The sequence below is a fragment of the Oncorhynchus tshawytscha genome, linkage group LG07 (assembly GCF_018296145.1).
Source record: "Oncorhynchus tshawytscha isolate Ot180627B linkage group LG07, Otsh_v2.0, whole genome shotgun sequence".
NCBI classification, from domain to species: domain Eukaryota; kingdom Metazoa; phylum Chordata; class Actinopteri; order Salmoniformes; family Salmonidae; genus Oncorhynchus; species Oncorhynchus tshawytscha.
In genome coordinates, this window is record NC_056435.1 from 38,241,083 (window position 1) to 38,260,025 (window position 18,943).

An 18,943-nucleotide genomic window follows, 5' to 3' on the forward strand; every position below is an offset into this window, starting at 1 on the left:
AGCAACGTCAGCACAAGAACTGTTGGTCGGGAGCTTCATAAAATGGGTTTCCATGGCCAAGCAGCCGCACACAAGCCCAGATCACCATGCGTTGGCTGGAGTGGTGTAAATCTTGCCGCCATTGAATTCTGGAGCAGTGGACGCTTTCTCTGGAGTGATGAATCCCTTCACCCTCTGCATAGTATCAACTGTAAAGTTGTGTGGTGGAGGAATAATGGTCTGGGGTTGTTTTTCATGGTTCGTGCTAGGCCCCTTAGTTCCAGTGAAGGGAAATCTTAACGCTACAGCATACAATGACATTCTGGACAATTCTGTGCTTCCAACTTTGTATCAACAGTTTGGGGAAGGCCCTTTCTTGTTTCAGCATGACAATGCCCCCATGCACAAAGCGAGGTCCACACACAAATGGTTTGTCGAGATCAGTGTGGAAGAAATTGACTGGCCTGCACAGAGCCCTGACCTCAACCCCTTTGGACCCCTTTGGGATGAATTTGAACGCCGACTGCGAGCCAGGCCTAATCGCCAGACATCTGTGCCCGACCTCACTAATGCTCTTGTGGCTGAGTATTTTTATTTTATTGTATTTAACTTGATTTAACTAGGCAACTAGAAGCAAGTCCCTGCAGCAATGTTCCAACATCTAGTGGAAAGCCATCCCAGAAGAGTGGAGGCTGTTATAGAAGCAAGGGGGGAACAACTCCATATTAATGCTCATGATTTTGGAATGAGATGTTCGACGAGCAGGTGTCCACATACTTTTGGTCATGCAGTGTATCTTTCCTCTTGCAACTTCATCTAACTTGATATGGTTTCATCTAAATAGATTAAAATGTCCACATGTATAATATCAACTAATTAGATACTTTTATCTTAGCAGTCTCATCTTTAGTATTTGTCCTATAATTGAAAACCATCCCTCTCACATTTCCATCAGATATTTCTGGTCAGAGAATGAATATATCATTCTTGTTCTAAAGAGAGCTGATTATCCCATGAGACTGTACTTGGATACTTTTGGTCATGTAGTGTATATTAGTTTTTAATTCATGTTTTGCAAATGTTAACATTTTTCTTCCACTCTGACATTACAGAGTAGTTTGTGTAGATCAGTGCTCATCCCACCTTATTAACAACAACGTGTAAAAAGTCAAGGGGTGTGAAGACTTTCTGAAGGCACTGTAACTGGTTTTAATGTCTAGGAATGGTACCCATAGATTGTACCCTTTGGACCGCCATCATCAGCAGTGTGCAACTGCAGCCCGCAATTCGGGGTGTTCCTGCATATGGACATTCCTGCACAGTGGCGGTCAGTGCCGTTTATGACGAGGGAGACCAATTTTCTTTTTTTTACATGAGCATGGCCTTATTTCTAGTACAACATGTTGGATGACTGTCGTTCATATTCCATTAACCCTGTTCAATATAACATCGATAGGTTTAGGCTACTACATGATACTTGAATTTTTCCTATACCCATCATGAGGTTGCTACAACCTAGCCTATGAATGAAAGTTTACAACGTAGGTGCACACAGGTCGAGAGAGAAATTTGAGATGACAGACAGTGACACATTCAATACTGCCTTGCACACTCTTGCCTACATTTAGGGTGTCAATAGGGTGTAATAATTAGTCCAACAGTTGCAAACGAGAATTTCTATTGGACAATTTCATTTTTATCCCTGTTTTGTTTGCTTCCGTTTAAGAAACGTTTTTTCAACAGAATTGGCGGAATGAATACACACCTGATCACGCATAAACACAGTTCACTTTCATAGCAGCCACGTTGTATTCCTTCTCACCTCTATGCACTCTCCTCTCACCTTTTCCCTTCGTTTGTGGACTTCCATGAACAACTCATCAGCTGTATGTGACCAGGCGAATAAACCTTTCCAAGCCAAACCATGTCATAACCGCTACACACAGCCTACATCGTTGTCCCCATATTAGCTAAAGTAACGAGCTAGTCAACATAGCTAATAGAACTAATACATTAGTAAACCTGCTACAATCATTCAGTAAAGTTAGTGTATAGTCAGTAAGCAATTACACCGGCGGCCTCTGGTGGCAGTACATTAATAAAACCAAAAGCTTACCATGACTTGGTAGAGTTCCAGTGTTGTGTTGGATAGACATAGCCAGCTAGCTAACATAGCATCCCGCTGTTTGAGCAGAGTGTTTGAGTAACCAAACTAGCCAGCTGCCTTTGCTAGCTAAGTAAGTGAAACTGAAAGTGAAAAAATGTACTCTCTCTCTCTCTCTCTTGCTTCTTTATGTTTGAAGAAATTCATTTGTTGAAAACTGTTCAACTACTGTCTTTCTCTCTTTGAGTCAACTACTCACCACATTTTATGCACTCAGGGCTAGCTAGCTGTAGCTTATGCGTTCACTACTAGATTAATTCTCTGTTCCTTTGATTGGGTGGACAACATGTCAGTTCATGCTGCAAGAGCTCTGATAGGTTGGAGGATGTCCTCCGGAACCTGTCATAATTACTGTGTAAGTCTATGGAAGGGGGTGAGAACCAAGAGCCTGCTAGGTGTTGTATTAAAGTCAATGTACCAAGAAGAGGTTGGAAGCTAGCTGTCCCCCGGCTACACCATGGTGCTACCCAAGAGTGCTGTTGAGGCTACTGTAGACCTTTATTGCAAAACAGTGTGTTTTAATCATTTATTTGGTGACATGAATATGTTTAGTATAGTTTTATCTAACTTTTTCAATGTTTTACCATTTTTAGAAAATTCACTGAGGATGGTCCTCCCCTTCCTCTGAGGAGCCTCCACTGTTCCTGCAGGAACTCCCCCCTCGAGCATCCCATGTTCTGCTAAGCAAATGCACTAATAGTATAGTTTGATAAAGACCTTCAATAGGCTAATGATTGTATTATTACTGCTGTCTGGTCATTGCATATAATCCGATTTTTACTGCCTATGCGCTTCAGAGGTCTGTATATTATGGAGATTACGGTAAGGAAATTGTGACTCAGGCACACCTCATGCTTTTCTGGTTTGGAAGGTGTATTCAATAGTTACCACAGCCACAAAGTACTAAACCCCGCCTATTTCTACAATGTATCTTAAAATGTGATTTAAAACCTAATGTTAACGACATTTCTAGTCTTTTGCCTAACCATATCTTTAAATTAACACCAAAAAGCACATTTGTGTTGACATGAATTACAATATATTTGGACTGTGTGGCTGTGGTAATTAGTGGAAGGGCATCAACCGGGTCCGCGCCACCAACATACGAAGGACAGCATCGACCTCGACCAGACATTCGCAACGCAGGCTGTAGTGGGACAGAAACCTCGTAGAGCCAAAGATCGCGTATCCGTCGTCAGATTAACCTTTTCAGTTCTAATTGCCTCATCGTCTCGCACATAACTTTGGTGAGTGTATGTGTGCGAAACAACCAATAAGCCTATTATCAGTGTTCCAGACAGACATTTTAAGACCCCGGCCCGAGACTACCATTGCACTACAGTAGTGTCGTCGCATAACGTGCTGCGGTAAATGGCTTCCTTTAGCATCATTTATTGATGTCAGTTTTTAGTGCGTGTGCTATTTTTGATGATAGCCTCAGATATGGTCGCCCAGTAGGCTACATACAGTGCAGTGGCTGTGAAGATCAGATGTCAGTCTCCCTCACTTTGCTGTGTTACTGTGTTCTTGAAGGCTGTGGGCAGAATATAAAAGTAGCCTATATTACAGCAATATGTCAAGTCGTATACCATTACTTTGTCATATATTTGAAAGTTAATATCAAACTCATATTACTTAATGTATTTAAGTGCTTTTACATTTTATACCAGTACATCAACTTTAATTTAATTGAATATTGTTCAGATAGTGAATAAATTAGTAATTCTTATTCAGGGAATAGACATGAAAATGTTATGAGTTACGAAGAAATTAAATACTAAAATACTCCGTTACTAGGCCTAGACCTACTGCTACAATAAATCAACCTTCTGTTTCTGATTGTCTGGGGTGATGCTCTTCTAGAGCCTTTGGAAACCTGGCTCAACAAGGACACAACTTCACCATGTCAGCAACCATTCAGAGAAAGACTGGCTTGGCCAACGCTGCTGAAGCCAAGAAAACAGAGCTCAGAATTAATGAGAAGAAATGCTGTAAGTACCGATAGTCTCCCATAGAAACATCTTCAATGCAGGAGAGATGTGCACAGGCAGGGTCATGAGCAGGACGGACATCAATTCCGCTGCAGTCTGCGTGATTGCCTCAGGTTGATTTGACTGGCACAGAATGAGTCTGCAGGTGTTGTTTTGGCTTTATCTCTGAAAGCTGTCCCTATGCCTGACATGCAACACATGTAGCTGATGCACACATTCTCAAGCAAATGAGTTTCAAAGAAATACAAGTGCATCAATAATATTGTGAGAGATTAGTCTTCTCTGAAAATGATTCCTTTGGCATATTTTGGACAAATTATTCATTCTCTTTCCACATCATATTTGTTTAATGCATATTATAGTGAAATATGATCATAATTTGCCCATATTCTGAACAATATTCCTGTTGTGTCCGTAATTGATATGAGAATAGCAAACTATGGCTTGCCAGTGCACTTTGATCTATCCCTTTTCATCTGAGTATACAGTACATGGGAAATCAAGGACAAGAAATAAATCCAGTGATGTTTGATCACACCAACCAACCACTTTGATAGTTCAATTGTTTTGCCTTATCTACTGTATCTCATTTCATTGTCAGGTATGTGTATCATTTTGTAGGTATACTGTATAGATAGTATACAGTAGTATCTGATTTAGTCCAATGTGAATACACTATAGTATGTATGTCTGTCTGTCTTTTTGTTCAGCATGGGCATCCTACATGACAAACTCTCCCACAGTGATTGTAATGATTGGCCTACCTGCCAGGGGAAAGACCTACATGTCTAAGAAACTGACACGGTACCTCAACTGGATAGGGGTGCCAACCAAAGGTGAGTGGGGGAAGAGCCTCTCTACAACATTACTTTTACTTTTGAAGACATTAGACATGTCCATTTAAGTCTTCCATTATGACATTATGACAGCCTATTGACTATTAACCCTCTGGTTTTTGAGAGATCTTTAAATAAGCACATGACTCAACTTTAAATCACAAGTGTATTGTGGCCTACGAAGTAATGTACTTTCATTAGGAGAGATGCAGGAGAGATGTGCACAGGCAGCGGATCCTGTGTTCTGCCTTACAAACAGGACAACGGAGTGGATTCCATGCAGCGACCCAAAAAAAACGACTCCGAAAAAGAGGGAAACGAGGCGGTCTTCTGGTCAGACTCCGGAGACGGGCACACCGTGCACCACTCCCTAGCATTCTTCTTGCCAATGTCCAGTCTCTTGACAACAAGAGCCACTGCTTTTAATCAGGGCAAGGTGTCTGGTAACATGACCGAATACAAACAGTGCAGCTATTCCCTCCGCAAGGCTATCAAACAAGCTAAGCGTCAGTACAGAGACAAAGTAGAATCTCAATTCAACGGCTCAGACACAAGAGGCATGTGGCAGGGTCTACAGTCAATCACGGACTACAGGAAGAAATCCAGCCCAGTCACGGACCAGGATGTCTTGCTCCCAGGCAGACTAAATAACTTTTTGCCCGCTTTGAGGACAATACAGTGCCACTGACACGGCCTGCAACGAAAACATGCGGTCTCTCCTTCACTGCAGCCGAGGTGAGTAAGACATTTAAACGTGTTAACCCTCGCAAGGCTGCAGGCCCAGACGGCATCCCCAGCCGCGCCCTCAGAGCATGCGCAGACCAGCTGGCCGGTGTGTTTACGGACATATTCAATCAATCCCTATACCAGTCTGCTGTTCCCACATGCTTCAAGAGGGCCACCATTGTTCCTGTTCCCAAGAAAGCTAAGGTAACTGAGCTAAACGACTACCGCCCCGTAGCACTCACTTCCGTCATCATGAAGTGCTTTGAGAGACTAGTCAAGGACCATATCACCTCCACCCTACCTGACACCCTAGACCCACTCCAATTTGCTTACCGCCCAAATAGGTCCACAGACGATGCAATCTCAACCACACTGCCCTAACCCATCTGGACAAGAGGAATACCTATGTGAGAATGCTGTTCATCGACTACAACTCGGCATTCAACACCATAGTACCCTCCAAGCTCGTCATCAAGCTCGAGACCCTGGGTCTCGACCCCGCCCTGTGCAACTGGGTACTGGACTTCCTGACGGGCCGCCCCCAGGTGGTGAGGGTAGGCAACAACATCTCCTCCCCGCTGATCCTCAACACTGGGGCCCCACAAGGGTGCGTTCTGAGCCCTCTCCTGTACTCCCTGTTCACCCACGACTGCGTGACCACGCACGCCTCCAACTCAATCATCAAGTTTGCGGACGACACAAAAGTGGTAGGCTTGATTACCAATAACGACGAGACGGCCTACAGGGAGGAGGTGAGGGCCCTCGGAGTGTGGTGTCAGGAAAATAACCTCACACTCAACGTCAACAAAACTAAGGAGATGATTGTGGACTTCAGGAAACAGCAGAGGGAACACCCCCCTATCCACATCGATGGAACAGTAGTGGAGAGGGTAGCAAGTTTTAAGTTCCTCGGCATACACATCACAGACAAACTGAATTGGTCCACTCACACAGACAGCATCGTGAAGAAGGCGCAGCAGCGCCTCTTCAACCTCAGGAGGCTGAAGAAATTCGGCTTGTCACCAAAAGCACTCACAAACTTCTACAGATGCACAATCGAGAGCATCCTGGCGGGCTGTATCACCGCCTGGTACGGCAACTGCTCCACCCTCAACCGTAAGGCTCTCCAGAGGGTAGTGAGGTCTGCACAACGCATCACCGGGGGCAAACTACCTGCCCTCCAGGACACCTACACCACCCGATGTTACAGGAAGGCCATAAAGATCATCAAGGACATCAACCACCCGAGCCACTGCCTGTTCGCCCCGCTATCATCCAGAAGGCGAGGTCAGTACAGGTGCATCAAAGCTGGGACCGAGAGACTGAAAAACAGCTTCTATCTCAAGGCCATCAGACTGTTAAACAGCCACCACTAACATTGAGTGGCTGCTGCCAACACACTGACACTGACTCAACTCCAGCCACTTTAATAATGGGAATTGATGGGAAATGATGTAAATATATCACTAGCCACTTTAAACAATGCTACCTTATATAATGTTACTTACCCTACATTATTCATCTCATATGCATACGTATATACTGTACTCTATATCATCGACTGTATCCTTATGTAATACATGTATCACTAGCCACTTTAAACAATGCTACCTTATATAATGTTACTTACCCTACATTATTCATCTCATATAAATACGTATATACTGTACTCTATATCATCGACTGTATCCTTATGTAATACATGTATCACTAGCCACTTTAACTATGCCACTTTTACATACTCATCTCATATGTATATACTGTACTCGATACCATCTACTGTATCTTGCCTATGCTGCTCTGTACCATCACTCATTCATATATCCTTATGTACATATTCTTTATCCCCTTACACTGTGTATAAGACAGTAGTTTTGGAATTGTTAGTTAGATTACTTGTTGGTTATTACTGCATTGTCGGAACTAGAAGCACAAGCATTTCGCTACACTCGCATTAACATCTGCTAACCATGTGTATGTGACAAATAAAATTTGATTTGATTTGATTTCAACTGTCAAGTTTTAAAGCTCCTGAGAACTGAGACGCCCCATCTTGAAAAGGATCCTACTTTAAACCCGTCCCATTTCTATGAAAGGAGACAGTAGACCATGTAGACACTGATAAAAGCTAGTCATAACTCTATTGTTGATGCCATTTTGTTCGTTTTGTAGTGTTTAACTTGGGTGTATACCGCCGAGAGGCCGTCAAAGCTTACAAGTCCTACGACTTCTTCAGGCACGACAACAAGGAAGCCATGGAAATAAGGAAGTAAGTTACATTTGTTTTGTTCATATGCATGAGTCATACTGAAAAAGCAGTCAGAACTGCGTTGCACACTTTAGTTCACAGATGAGAGCCAAAGTTTTGTATAAATGTTAGGAAGAAAATCATTAATCAAGTATTGTGTCTCCATCAGCATGGTCAGATCTGAGTCAATCTCATTACTCCAGCAGTACACCAGGTTCTCTCGTGCTTGATTTCACACATTTACTTTGCAGCGTTGGCTGCTGCGTCAATGGCTAATGAGTTTCTGAATCAACACACTGTCTGCTGTGCAAGCAGTTATTCAGTGTACAAAATACTCATATTCTACAGAATACAGTGCACTCAAAGTATTCAGACCCCTTCCTTTTTTCCACATTTTGCTATGTTACAACCTTATTCTAAAATTGATTTATGAGGAAAAAATGTATTCAATGTATCAAATACCCCATGAAAACAAAGCAAAAACACGTTTTTAGATATTTGTTTTGCAAATTTATTGCAAATAAAAACAAATACCTTATTTACATAAGTATTCAGACCCTTTGCTATGAGACTTGAAATTGAGCTCAGATGCATCCTTTTTCCATTGATTATTCTTGAGATGTTTCTACAACTTGATTGGAGTCCACAAGGGGGGAAATTCAATTGATTGGGCATGATTTGGAAAGGCACACACCTGTCCATATAAGGTCCCACAGTTGACAGTGCATGTCAAAGCAAAGACCAAGCCATGAGGTCATAGGAATTGCCCGTAGAGCTTATAGATAGGATTGTGTATAGGCACATATCCAGGGAAGGGTACCAAAACAATTATGCAGCATTGAAGGTCCCCAAGAACACAGTGGCCTCCATCATTCTTAAAAGGACGAAGTTTGGAACCACCAAGACTCTTCTTAGAGCTGACCACCAGGCCAAACTGAGCAATCAGGGGAGAAGGGCCTTGGTCAGGGCCTCGATGGTCACTCTGACAGAGCTCCAGAGTTCCTCTGTGGAGATGGAAGAACCTTCCAGAAGGACAACCATCTCTGCAGCACTCCACCAATCAGGCCAAATATGGTAGAGTGGCTAGATGGAAGCCACTCCTCAGTAAAAAGCACATGCCAGCCTGCTTGGAGTTTGCCAAAAGGCACCTAAAGGACTCTCAGACCATGAGAAACAATATTCTCTGGTCTGATAAAACCAAGATTGAACTCTTTGGACTGAATGCCAATGTGGAGGAAACCAGGCTATAGTGAAGCATGGTGGTGGCAGCATCATGCTGTGGGGATGTTTTTCAGTGGCAGGGACTGTGAGACTTGTCATGATCGAGGGAAAGATGAACGGCACAAAGCACAGAGAGATCCTTGAAAACCTTCTCCAGAGCGCACAGGACCGAGAGACTGGGGCGAAGGTTCACCTTTTAACAGGACAACGACGCTAAACACACAGCCAAGACAACGCAGGAGTGGCTTCGGGACAAGTCTCATTGTCCTTGAGTGGCCCAGCAGAGCCCGGACTTGTACCCAATCGAAACATCTCTGGACAGACCTGAAAATAGCTGTGCAGCAACGCTCCCCAGCCAACCTGACAGAGCTTGAGAGGATATGCAAAGAAGAATGGGAGAAACTCCCCAAATACAGCTGTGCCAAGCTTGTAGCGTCATACCCAAGAAGATTTGAGGCTGTAATCGCTGCCAAAGGTCCTTCAACAAAGTACTGAGTAATTGTGATGTTTTTTTATTTTATATATTTGCAAACATTTCTAAAAACCTGTTTTTCCTTTGTCATTATGGGGTATTGTGTGTAGATCCATGTGGGGGGGAAACCAATTCAATCCATTTTAGAATAAGGCTGTAACAAAATGTGGAAAAGGTCAAGGGGTCTGAATACTTTCCGAATGCTGTGTGTGTGTGTGTGTGTGTGTGTGTGTGCAGGATTCAAACTGAAATTTGCTTTGTTTTTCATAGTAATTTGTGATGGATTACTATTTTCCAACTAGCTGAACGTTTTCTAAGCAAGCACAAAAATGTATCCAGTATAATCACTGAATGAGGACGGCATCCAAATAGGCTCAGAAAGTGAATGTAGTAGTCTGTGTAGAGAATTTCCCTTTATGGACCTGTAAACGGCTTTACTGTTCTTGACATCACAGAATGCTGATCTAAAATATACTGCTGCTGCTGTCACTCTTCTGCTCGTATGAGCCTTGCAAAATGTTGAATCGGTATGTTCTGTCACTGTTCCGTCAGTGTTACTATTCAGGTGTCAGAAGAAAGATAGGCATACAGTAGATCACTCTGGTCTTCTGGCCCGTTTCCCTTACAATCAAACACGAAATGAGCAAATAAATGATACAGGGGCCGTTAAGATAAAGTATCTAAATTTAAAAAAGTATAGTAGTTTGGATTGCATACCTGCCCCCTTTGCTGCAGACAACTGTAACTGTATTTCCCTCCTCTCCCACAGACAGTGTGCCCTGGTAGCCCTGGAGGATGTGAAGGGATATCTAACTGAAGAAGGTGGACAAATCGCTGTACGGCATTTACTCTCTCATTTTGGTTCTTTTTTGTCTGCTCAATATATTTGACATTTTATCCACCAGTTTTGTGATGTTTGCTTTGCTTTGATTAGGTATTTGATGCAACAAACACAACAAGGGAGAGGAGAGACCTCATTCTTGATTTTGGGAAAGAGAATGCATTCAAGGTAACGTGCAATGTGCTAAATTGCCAAATATAGTTTTGTGTTTGAATCTCCATATAACATTACTGTATTATGGACCGGCATTTAATATTGAGATGAATCTGATAGTTTGTGGTCATGGGACTCTGCATCCAGCCCTGTGGTGAGACAGTATATTGTTGTAGTCTGTGCTATTTTCTTTCCAACAGGTGTTCTTTGTGGAGTCAGTGTGTGACGACCCAGAAGTCATTGCTGCTAATATTCTGGTATGTTCCGATGTGAGATTGTAACGCTTTACTATGACCCCACGGTCAAAACTATAACCTATTTATACACTGACTATATCCCTGCTATGTGACTGATGACTTTCATTGTTTCTTTGCCCACATTCTAATGTGTTCTCTATACAGGAAGTGAAGGTATCCAGTCCAGACTACCCAGAGAGGCACAGAGAGAGAGTGATGGATGACTTTCTCAAACGCATAGAGTGCTATAAGGTTACATACCAACCTTTGGATCCCGATGATTATGACAAGTAAGAATGACCAAAGCATATTGTCTATCTCAGTGTTTTGCATTTGAATAGGAGTTTGCCAGGGGGGCTCCATAGCCTTTTTTGGGTTGGGGGCCCCCCACCTCGTGGCAACAAAATGTAGCGGCTCCCCCTCTTGATGGTGGAGAGATAAATGTACTATTTAAAGTTAATTTCCTACAATTCTACCCATTTTGCCTTGGGTGGAGAGAATTGTTTGCAATTGTATAACACATTTAATCTAATTATACTCTTCTTTTTTTTAATGGGGCAGAGAGAAAAACAGTGCAGTTTTAAAGCTAATACCCTGCAATTCTACACATTTTGCCATGTTAATATATCTGAGTGGGAGTGACTAACAAAATCAATGAGTGCCCCCCTGGCGGTCAGGGCACCTGGGCACGTGCCCTGCGTGTGTAACGGTTTTCTTTAGGTGAAGTAGAGGCGGACCAAAATGCAGCGTGGTTGTTCATGTTCTTTAATTTATAAAGACACTACACATGAGAACTAACAAAAACAACAAACGTGAGAAAACCTAAAACAGTCCTATCTGGTGCAAAACACAAAGACAGGAACAATCACCCACAAACACACAGTGAAACCCAGGCTACCTAAATATGGTTCCCAATCAGAGACAATGACTAACACCTGCCTCTGAGAACCATATCAGGCCAGACATAGAAATAGACAAACAAGACATCCAACATAGAATGCCCACTCAGATCACACCCTGACCAACCAAAACATAGAAACATACAAAGCAAACTATGGTCAGGGTGTTACAGTACCCCCCCCCCCTCCGGCCACAAAACCTGAACCTATAGGGGAGGGTCTGGGTGGGCATCTGTCCGCGGTGGCGGCTCTGGTGCTGGACGTGGCCCCAACTTCACCGTAGTCTTAGTCCCCTACCTTGCCCTCTGGGCTGAGCCACGGGCTCTAATGACCCCACTGGACAGAGGGGCGGGGCTCTGGCGCCTCTGGGCTGAGGGGCTCTGGCACCTCTGGGCTGAGGGGCTCTGGCACCTCTGGGCTGAGGGGCTCTGGCACCTCTGGGCTGAGGGGCTCTGGCGCCTCTGGGCTGAGGGGCTCTGGCACCTCTGGGCTGAGGGGCTCTGGCGCCTCTGGGCTGAGGGGCTCTGGCGCCTCTGGGCTGAGGGGCTCGGCAGCAGCCTCTGGGCTGAGGGGCTCCGGCAGCAGCGCCGGACGGGCTGAGGGGCTCCGGCAGCAGCGCCGGACGGGCTGAGGGGCTCCGGCAGCAGCGCCGGACGGGCTGAGGGGCTCCGGCAGCAGCGCCGGACGGGCTGAGGGGCTCCGGCAGCAGCGCCGGACGGGCGGGAGACTCCGGCAGCGCTGGAGAGGAGGAAGGCTCTGGCAGCGCTGGACAGGCGGGAGCCCCTGTAAGGATGAGCCGGAGAGACAGCCTGGTGCGGGGGGCTGCCACCGGAGGGCTGGTGCGTGGAGGTGGTGACGGATAGACCGGACCGTGCAGGCGCACTGGAGCTCTTGAGCACAGAGCCTGCCCAACCTTACCCGGTTGAATGGTCCCGGTCGCCCTGCTAGTGCGGCGAGGTGGAATAGCCCGCACTGGGCTATGCAGGCGAACCAGGGACACCGTGCGCAAGGCTGGTGCCATGTAAGCCGGCCCAAGGAGACGCACTGGAGACCAGATGCGTAGAGCCGGCTTCATGGCACTTGGCTCGATGCCCACTCTAGCCCGGCCGATACGCGGAGCTGGAATGTACCGCACCAGGCTATGCACCCGCACTGGGGACACCGTGCGCTTCACAGCATAACACGGTGCCTGCCCGGTCTCTCTAGCCCCCCGGTAAGCACAGGAAGTTGGCACAGTTCTCCTACCTGGCTTCGCCACACTTCCTGTGTGCCCCCGCCCCAATAAATTTTTGGGGCTGACTCTCGGGCTTCCTACCACGCCGCCGTGCTTGCTTCTCCAACTCCATTCTTCTATACCCCTCTTCGCACTGCTCCAGCGAATCCCAGGTGGGCTCCGGCACACTTCCTGGGTCGACCGCCCACCTGTCTATTTCCTCCCAAGTAGTATAGTCCAGACATTGCTGCCTCTCCTGCTGTTGCCCGTTCCCACGCCGCTTGGTCCTGTTGTGGTGGGTGATTCTGTAACGGTTTTCTTTAGGTGAAGTAGAGGCGGACCAAAATGCAGCGTGGTTGTTCATGTTCTTTAATTTATAAAGACACTACACATGAGAACTAACAAAAACAACAAACGTGAGAAAACCTAAAACAGTCCTATCTGGTGCAAAACACAGAGACAGGAACAATCACCCGCAAACACACAGTGAAACCCAGGCTACCTAAATATGGTTCCCAATCAGAGACAATGACTAACACCTGCCTCTGATTGAGAACAATATCAGGCCAGACATAGAAATAGACAAACAAGACATCCAACATAGAATGCCCACTCAGATCACACCCTGACCAACCAAAACATAGAAACATACAAAGCAAACTATGGTCAGGGTGTAACAGCGTGGTATTCGGCCATGATTACTGCAAGTTTAGATTGCTGTCTATGTAACCGATGTGAAATGGCTAGCTAGTTAGCGGTGGTGCGCGCTAATTTTGCTCTGCAAGGGCCGCAGCTTTTGTGGAGCGATGGGTAACGATGCTTCGTGGGTGACTGTTGTTGATGTGTGCAGAGGGTCCCTGGTTCGAGCCTGGCGAGGGGACGGACTAAAGTTATTCTGTTACATTGATGCTGTTGACCCGGATCACTGGTTGCTGCGGAAAAGGAGGAGGTCAAAAGGGGGGTGAGTGAAACCGATGTGAAATGGCTAGTTAGTTAGCGGTGGTGCGCGCTGATAGCGTTTCAATCGGTGACGTCACTCACTCTGAGACCTTGAAGTAGTGGTTCCCCTTGCTCTGCAAGGGCCGCGGCTTTTGTGGAGTGATGGGTAACGATGCTTCGTGGGTGACTGTTGTCTGTGTGCAGAGGGTCCCTGGTTCGAGCCCGGGTATGGGCGAAGGGACGGACGTAAAGTTATACTGTTACATCTAGACTAACTACAAATTCAAAAATTGATAGCTGACTTGGCTGAGTGACGTAAGAGAGAAACAGCTGATGCATAACCAATTTTATATATTTCACCTGGTGTTTTTCTACAATTTCTCTCAGTTGAAATCACAACTGAGTTGTTTTATTATTTTGAGTTAGGGCCCCCTAGCGGCCGGGCCCCTAAGCGACCTCTTGCCTCAATTAGAGGCAAGAACTGTTCATACGGATCATTTGTTATACCTAGTAGGCGTTAACAGTAATTCTCCAGAATTCCTGTAAATTTGCTGCAACAGTTCAGATGTAAGCCGCCAGGTGGATACAGAATACAGACAATTGTGTTACTGTGTATCCCGTAGGGACCTATCCTTCATCAAGGTGGAGAACGTGGGCCGGCACTTCCTGGTGAACCGGGTGCAGGACTACATCCAGAGTAAGATAGTGTACTACCTCATGAACATCCAAGTGCACTCTCACTCCCTCTACCTGTGCCGGCATGGAGAGAGCAATCACAACATGGAGGGCCGTATCGGAGGTGACTCGGAGCTCTCCCCAGGAGGAAAACAGGTATGTGTCCTGTCTGCCATAACGGTTAGGCCCGGCTCTGGAGAACAGGCAGCATGACACTGACCCCGTTATTTGAGTCAGTGGACCCTACCAGTTTCTATTTCGATTTAGTTACAGCTAATGGAAAATACTAATTAAAGCTCCTGTACTTTGAATTTGAGTAAACACTGTAACATGTAATTATGATGTACTCTTAAATAGTTAATAGCATGTTTACGACCATGTACAGTAAATCCCTGATGGATGGGCTTGTTATTGAAACTAATCTCTCTTCACTAGTTTTACTGTATCTTTCTCACCCCTCTGGTCCAGTTTGCTCATGCCTTGCACAGCTTCATTGAGGAGCACAAACTGTCTGACTTGAAGGTATGGACTAGCCAGCTGAGACGCACCATCCAGACTGCTGAGGAGCTGATTGTGCCCTACGAACAGTGGAAGATCCTCAATGAGATTGATGCTGTCAGTGCTGACTTCACCTCTGATCTCTCACTTATCACTGATCTAACATAATTAATACCATGGGGGTTTCATTTAGGTAGACACCTTTTGTGATGAAAACGAACTTATTCTGTGATAAAGGACTTGTAATATTCCATGTTTGTATAATAATGAATGATTTATCATTACCTGTCAACTCAACTGACAAGGCACATTTTCCAGAGTTTTCTCTTTCCTGTCTGTTAGGGTGTGTGTGAGGAGATGACCTATGATATGATCCAGAAATCCTTCCCAGAGGAGTTTGCCCTGAGGGACCAGGACAAGTACCACTACCGCTACCCAGGGGGAGAGGTAAAGTCTCCTACCCTCACTTTTCTGGGGCCCTGTTCCTGCCAGGGTGAGGAATCACTAAGCCTCAGTGTGTCCCCTCTCCCTCCCTGTAGTCCTACCAGGACCTGGTGCAGCGGTTAGAGCCTGTCATCATGGAGCTAGAGAGACAGGGCAACGTGCTGGTTATCTGTCACCAGGCTGTCATGCGCTGCCTGCTGGCCTACTTCTTGGATAAGAGTGCAGGTGGGTGAGCACACACCGCACAGTACACATTTACTGACAGTTTCACAAACACCAGAGGTAATGACACTTTTATTTTGTCTTTCATAGATGACCTGCCCTACCTGAAATGTCCACTGCACACAGTGCTCAAACTCACTCCTGTTGCGTATGGTAAGTCTTTGTGTTCATTAGACTAAATGCTGAACAAATTGTTCTGACAATTATTTTATGCATGTTCACATCTGAGTTCCTGTTCCTCTATCACCACGTGTCGTTTGTATTGCAATTAGGAACGGGTCACATCAATTTCTCTGCAACTTTCCCCAGGCTGTAAAGTGGAAATGTTTTATCTTAATGTGAAGGCAGTGAACACACATCGCGACCGACCACTTGTGAGTAACATTGCACGTTATCCTCAGTGGCAAGGCTCTGCTCTGTTCTGCTCACATATCACATATCACATGCTTCACTGAACATATTTTTGGTTATTTTTCCTCTTTAACCAAACTAGCTCAAGCTACAGTATGTCTGGTTAAATGAGTAGTTAGTGTGACTTTATATTTAACTTGGAGGCAGTTATAACTGATCACATTTCCCTGCTTGCAAACACCACCACCAATGCTCTGGTCCCCTTTAATAACTGACTTGTATTGATTGGTATACAACACAGTGTGGTGCAAAGGACAACAGTCTTTGCACCATAACCTTTGCCCCCTGAAGTTGCTTTTAGATTGTCTTTTTTTTTTTGCAGAATCACCTTTTTCTTGTCTAATAGCATTTTTTTTGTGTGCGTGTGGTGGTTGGTCAAGGAAAACTATCGTTTGATTGCTGTGTTTTGGGGAATTGTCCCAGTAACATTGGGTGTGCCCGGGGCTCTTTCTTTGATGCACCTGGTGTTTCCCCATCTCCAACCAGGATAACGTCCCGAGGGACCCAGCTCCCATGCTGCTCCGACGGAATAGTTATACCCCCCTGTCCAGTCTCGACCAGTTCAAGCGGCCCAGGCTCTACAGTGCCGGCAACCGGCCCTGGCTCCCTGAGATGCCAGAGGGAATGCTGCAGCAAAGCCAAGTTAGTGTCAAAAATTGGCACCCACTTAATGAATCACTCTTAATTCAACTCGGTCACCTCCCTCTTCCCACCTGCCACCCTCACCCCAAGCCAATCCCTCTTTATCCTTAGCATCCCCTCACCCTTAAATCCCTTTGATAATCCAGACATGTTGTGGTCTTGTTGGTGGCTTCTCCTCTTTATATTATGTCTGTCTCTCCTCCAACATCAGCTGTTTGTCTTGCATGGTCTCCCCTTTTCTTCATAGGCTGTATGTCTCCAGCTTGAATATGCATAGCACTATTCCTATCCCAAACAAACTGCACCTCTTATACTCATTTACGTCTTCTGAATACCATTCCAGAAGATACACAGTTAAAACGTCTTCCAGTAAGCAGGTGTTATACATTAGTCAGTTAAATCCAGCTGGTGATCCTAGGAGAAGCATGCTCTGTACAACAATTAGCTTCAGAGCTCAATACCACACAAGGACAGTAAATATAGACATGTTGATGTTTTGAGATGCATATTCAACGTTTCTTGTTGTGGTGCAAGTCTGTTGGTTCAATTTGGTTTGTTGTGAGTTCAGTACTATAGCTAGTCCCCCCATTTGTGTCTCTTCCTTTTGTCCCTTCCTGTCTGTCTGTCTGTCATTACAGCCTCGTATAGGAAGCTGTTTTCTGTGAGTATTTTAGACATATTCCTGCAGAAGGTTTCTGTTTAAGCAATAGGGCCCAAGGGGGTGTGGTATATGGCCAATATACCACAGTTAAGGGCTGTTCTTAAGTACGACGCAACGTAGAGTGCCTGGATATATCACTTAGCCATATATTGGCCATATATCACAAACCCCAGAGGTGCCTTATTGCTATTATAAACTGGGTAGCAACATAATTATAACAGTAGACAAGTCATTTTGTTTCTACGCATGGTATATTGTCTGATATACCACAGGTTTTAGCCAATCAGCATTCAGGGTACCCAGTTTATAATTTAATTTATTCACGAGACGTAATCTCAAACAATGGATTATGTATCACCTTTAAATAATATCGGCATATAGTATGATGGGATGCTGTATCAAAATGTTCAGTTACTGATAGTACTAATAATTTTGTTCCCTCTTTGTAGTATAATGATGATGGTGTATCATGAGAGATTTTCCCTAGCAGAGATCTCTGTGCATTGGTTTTTCTGAAGCAAACCTCTAGTAGTAATGGAAGACCTGTCTTTTCTTTTTAAGTCAATGATTAATCAGACTGCTCTGAAACGCGTTAAGACAGTGATAGAAAAGAGACCAGGAATATTATATGAGTCATGTCTGTTCTGTTTGAAGGACTCCCTGTGTGAAGGAGTCGACTATGACAGCCCAGAAACTAGTGGCTGTTTCCGCTTCTGAGTGACTACGAAGTCACCTTCATGTTCAGCTGGTGCCTCAGTTTCTCCCTGTGACCTGAAGCTCATCATCATCCTCTCCTCCATTTCTCTGCATGCCAAACCTCTGGAACAACTGGTAGAATACTGTAACAACAAAAAAAAGCAGTTGCAGAAGCATCTCACGGATGATCATTGGAAACAGGATGCACCTGAGCTCAATTTCGATTCTCATAGCAAAGGGTCTGAATACTTATGTAAATAAGGTGTTTCAACCTGTTTTCGCTTTGTCATTATGGGGTATTGTGTGTAGATTGCTGAGGATTATTTATTTATTTAATTCATTTTAGAATAAGGCTGTAACATAACAAAATGTGGGTGAAAAATCTAGTGGGCTGAATAATTTCCGAAGGCACTGTGTATATGTATATATATAATTTTAGATTAGAAGTTAGTCCAGTGCTCTTTAAAAATTCAATTATTGTATACTGAAATGGTCACATTTCTTAATGTTGCAAGTTATTTCCTGTGCCTTTTGGGGCATGCTGCATAATAAATATGTGTATAATCATACACATGAAGGTTCCAAATAAATGTCAAGAGGTGTGACTATATATTTGATAGTTTTCCAAGGATAGCCTGCTCTGCTCAAGAATGTACTGTATTCAATACACGGCTGCGTGAATTTTAACATGCCAAATGTTGCCTGTTGATATGGACTTCATTGCATCAATCAGCTAGTTTAGCATTGTTGAATTGTATTTAAGACGTTTCTCCAGT

The 18,943-nt window shown here is 44.7% G+C and overlaps 1 protein-coding gene across 7 annotated transcripts; it reads left to right on the top strand.

Annotated features, from left to right (window-relative positions):
• Nucleotides 1-3,041: 3,041 nt before the first annotated feature.
• On the top strand, nt 3,042-18,473 carry LOC112254464 (6-phosphofructo-2-kinase/fructose-2,6-bisphosphatase 2). 7 transcript variants are annotated; one of them, XM_024427086.2, is made up of 16 exons: nt 3,043-3,390; nt 4,007-4,134; nt 4,845-4,970; nt 7,869-7,965; nt 10,407-10,473; nt 10,572-10,646; nt 10,832-10,888; nt 11,033-11,157; nt 14,542-14,749; nt 15,062-15,208; nt 15,434-15,538; nt 15,631-15,760; nt 15,848-15,910; nt 16,067-16,131; nt 16,655-16,810; nt 18,126-18,473. In XM_024427086.2, the coding sequence occupies exons 2-16, from the start codon at nt 4,047-4,049 to the stop codon at nt 18,186-18,188; spliced, it is 1,572 nt and encodes a 523-aa protein (XP_024282854.1). In that variant the 5' UTR covers nt 3,043-3,390; nt 4,007-4,046; the 3' UTR covers nt 18,189-18,473. The 7 variants fall into 7 exon arrangements, 6 of the variants coding, with proteins under 6 accessions (XP_024282853.1, XP_024282854.1, XP_042180317.1 ...); XM_042324383.1 differs by lacking the exon at nt 18,126-18,473 and adding an exon at nt 17,449-17,675; XM_024427085.2 differs by lacking the exon at nt 18,126-18,473 and having other exon boundaries at nt 3,042-3,390; nt 4,878-4,970; nt 16,655-17,675.
• Nucleotides 18,474-18,943: the final 470 nt, after the last annotated feature.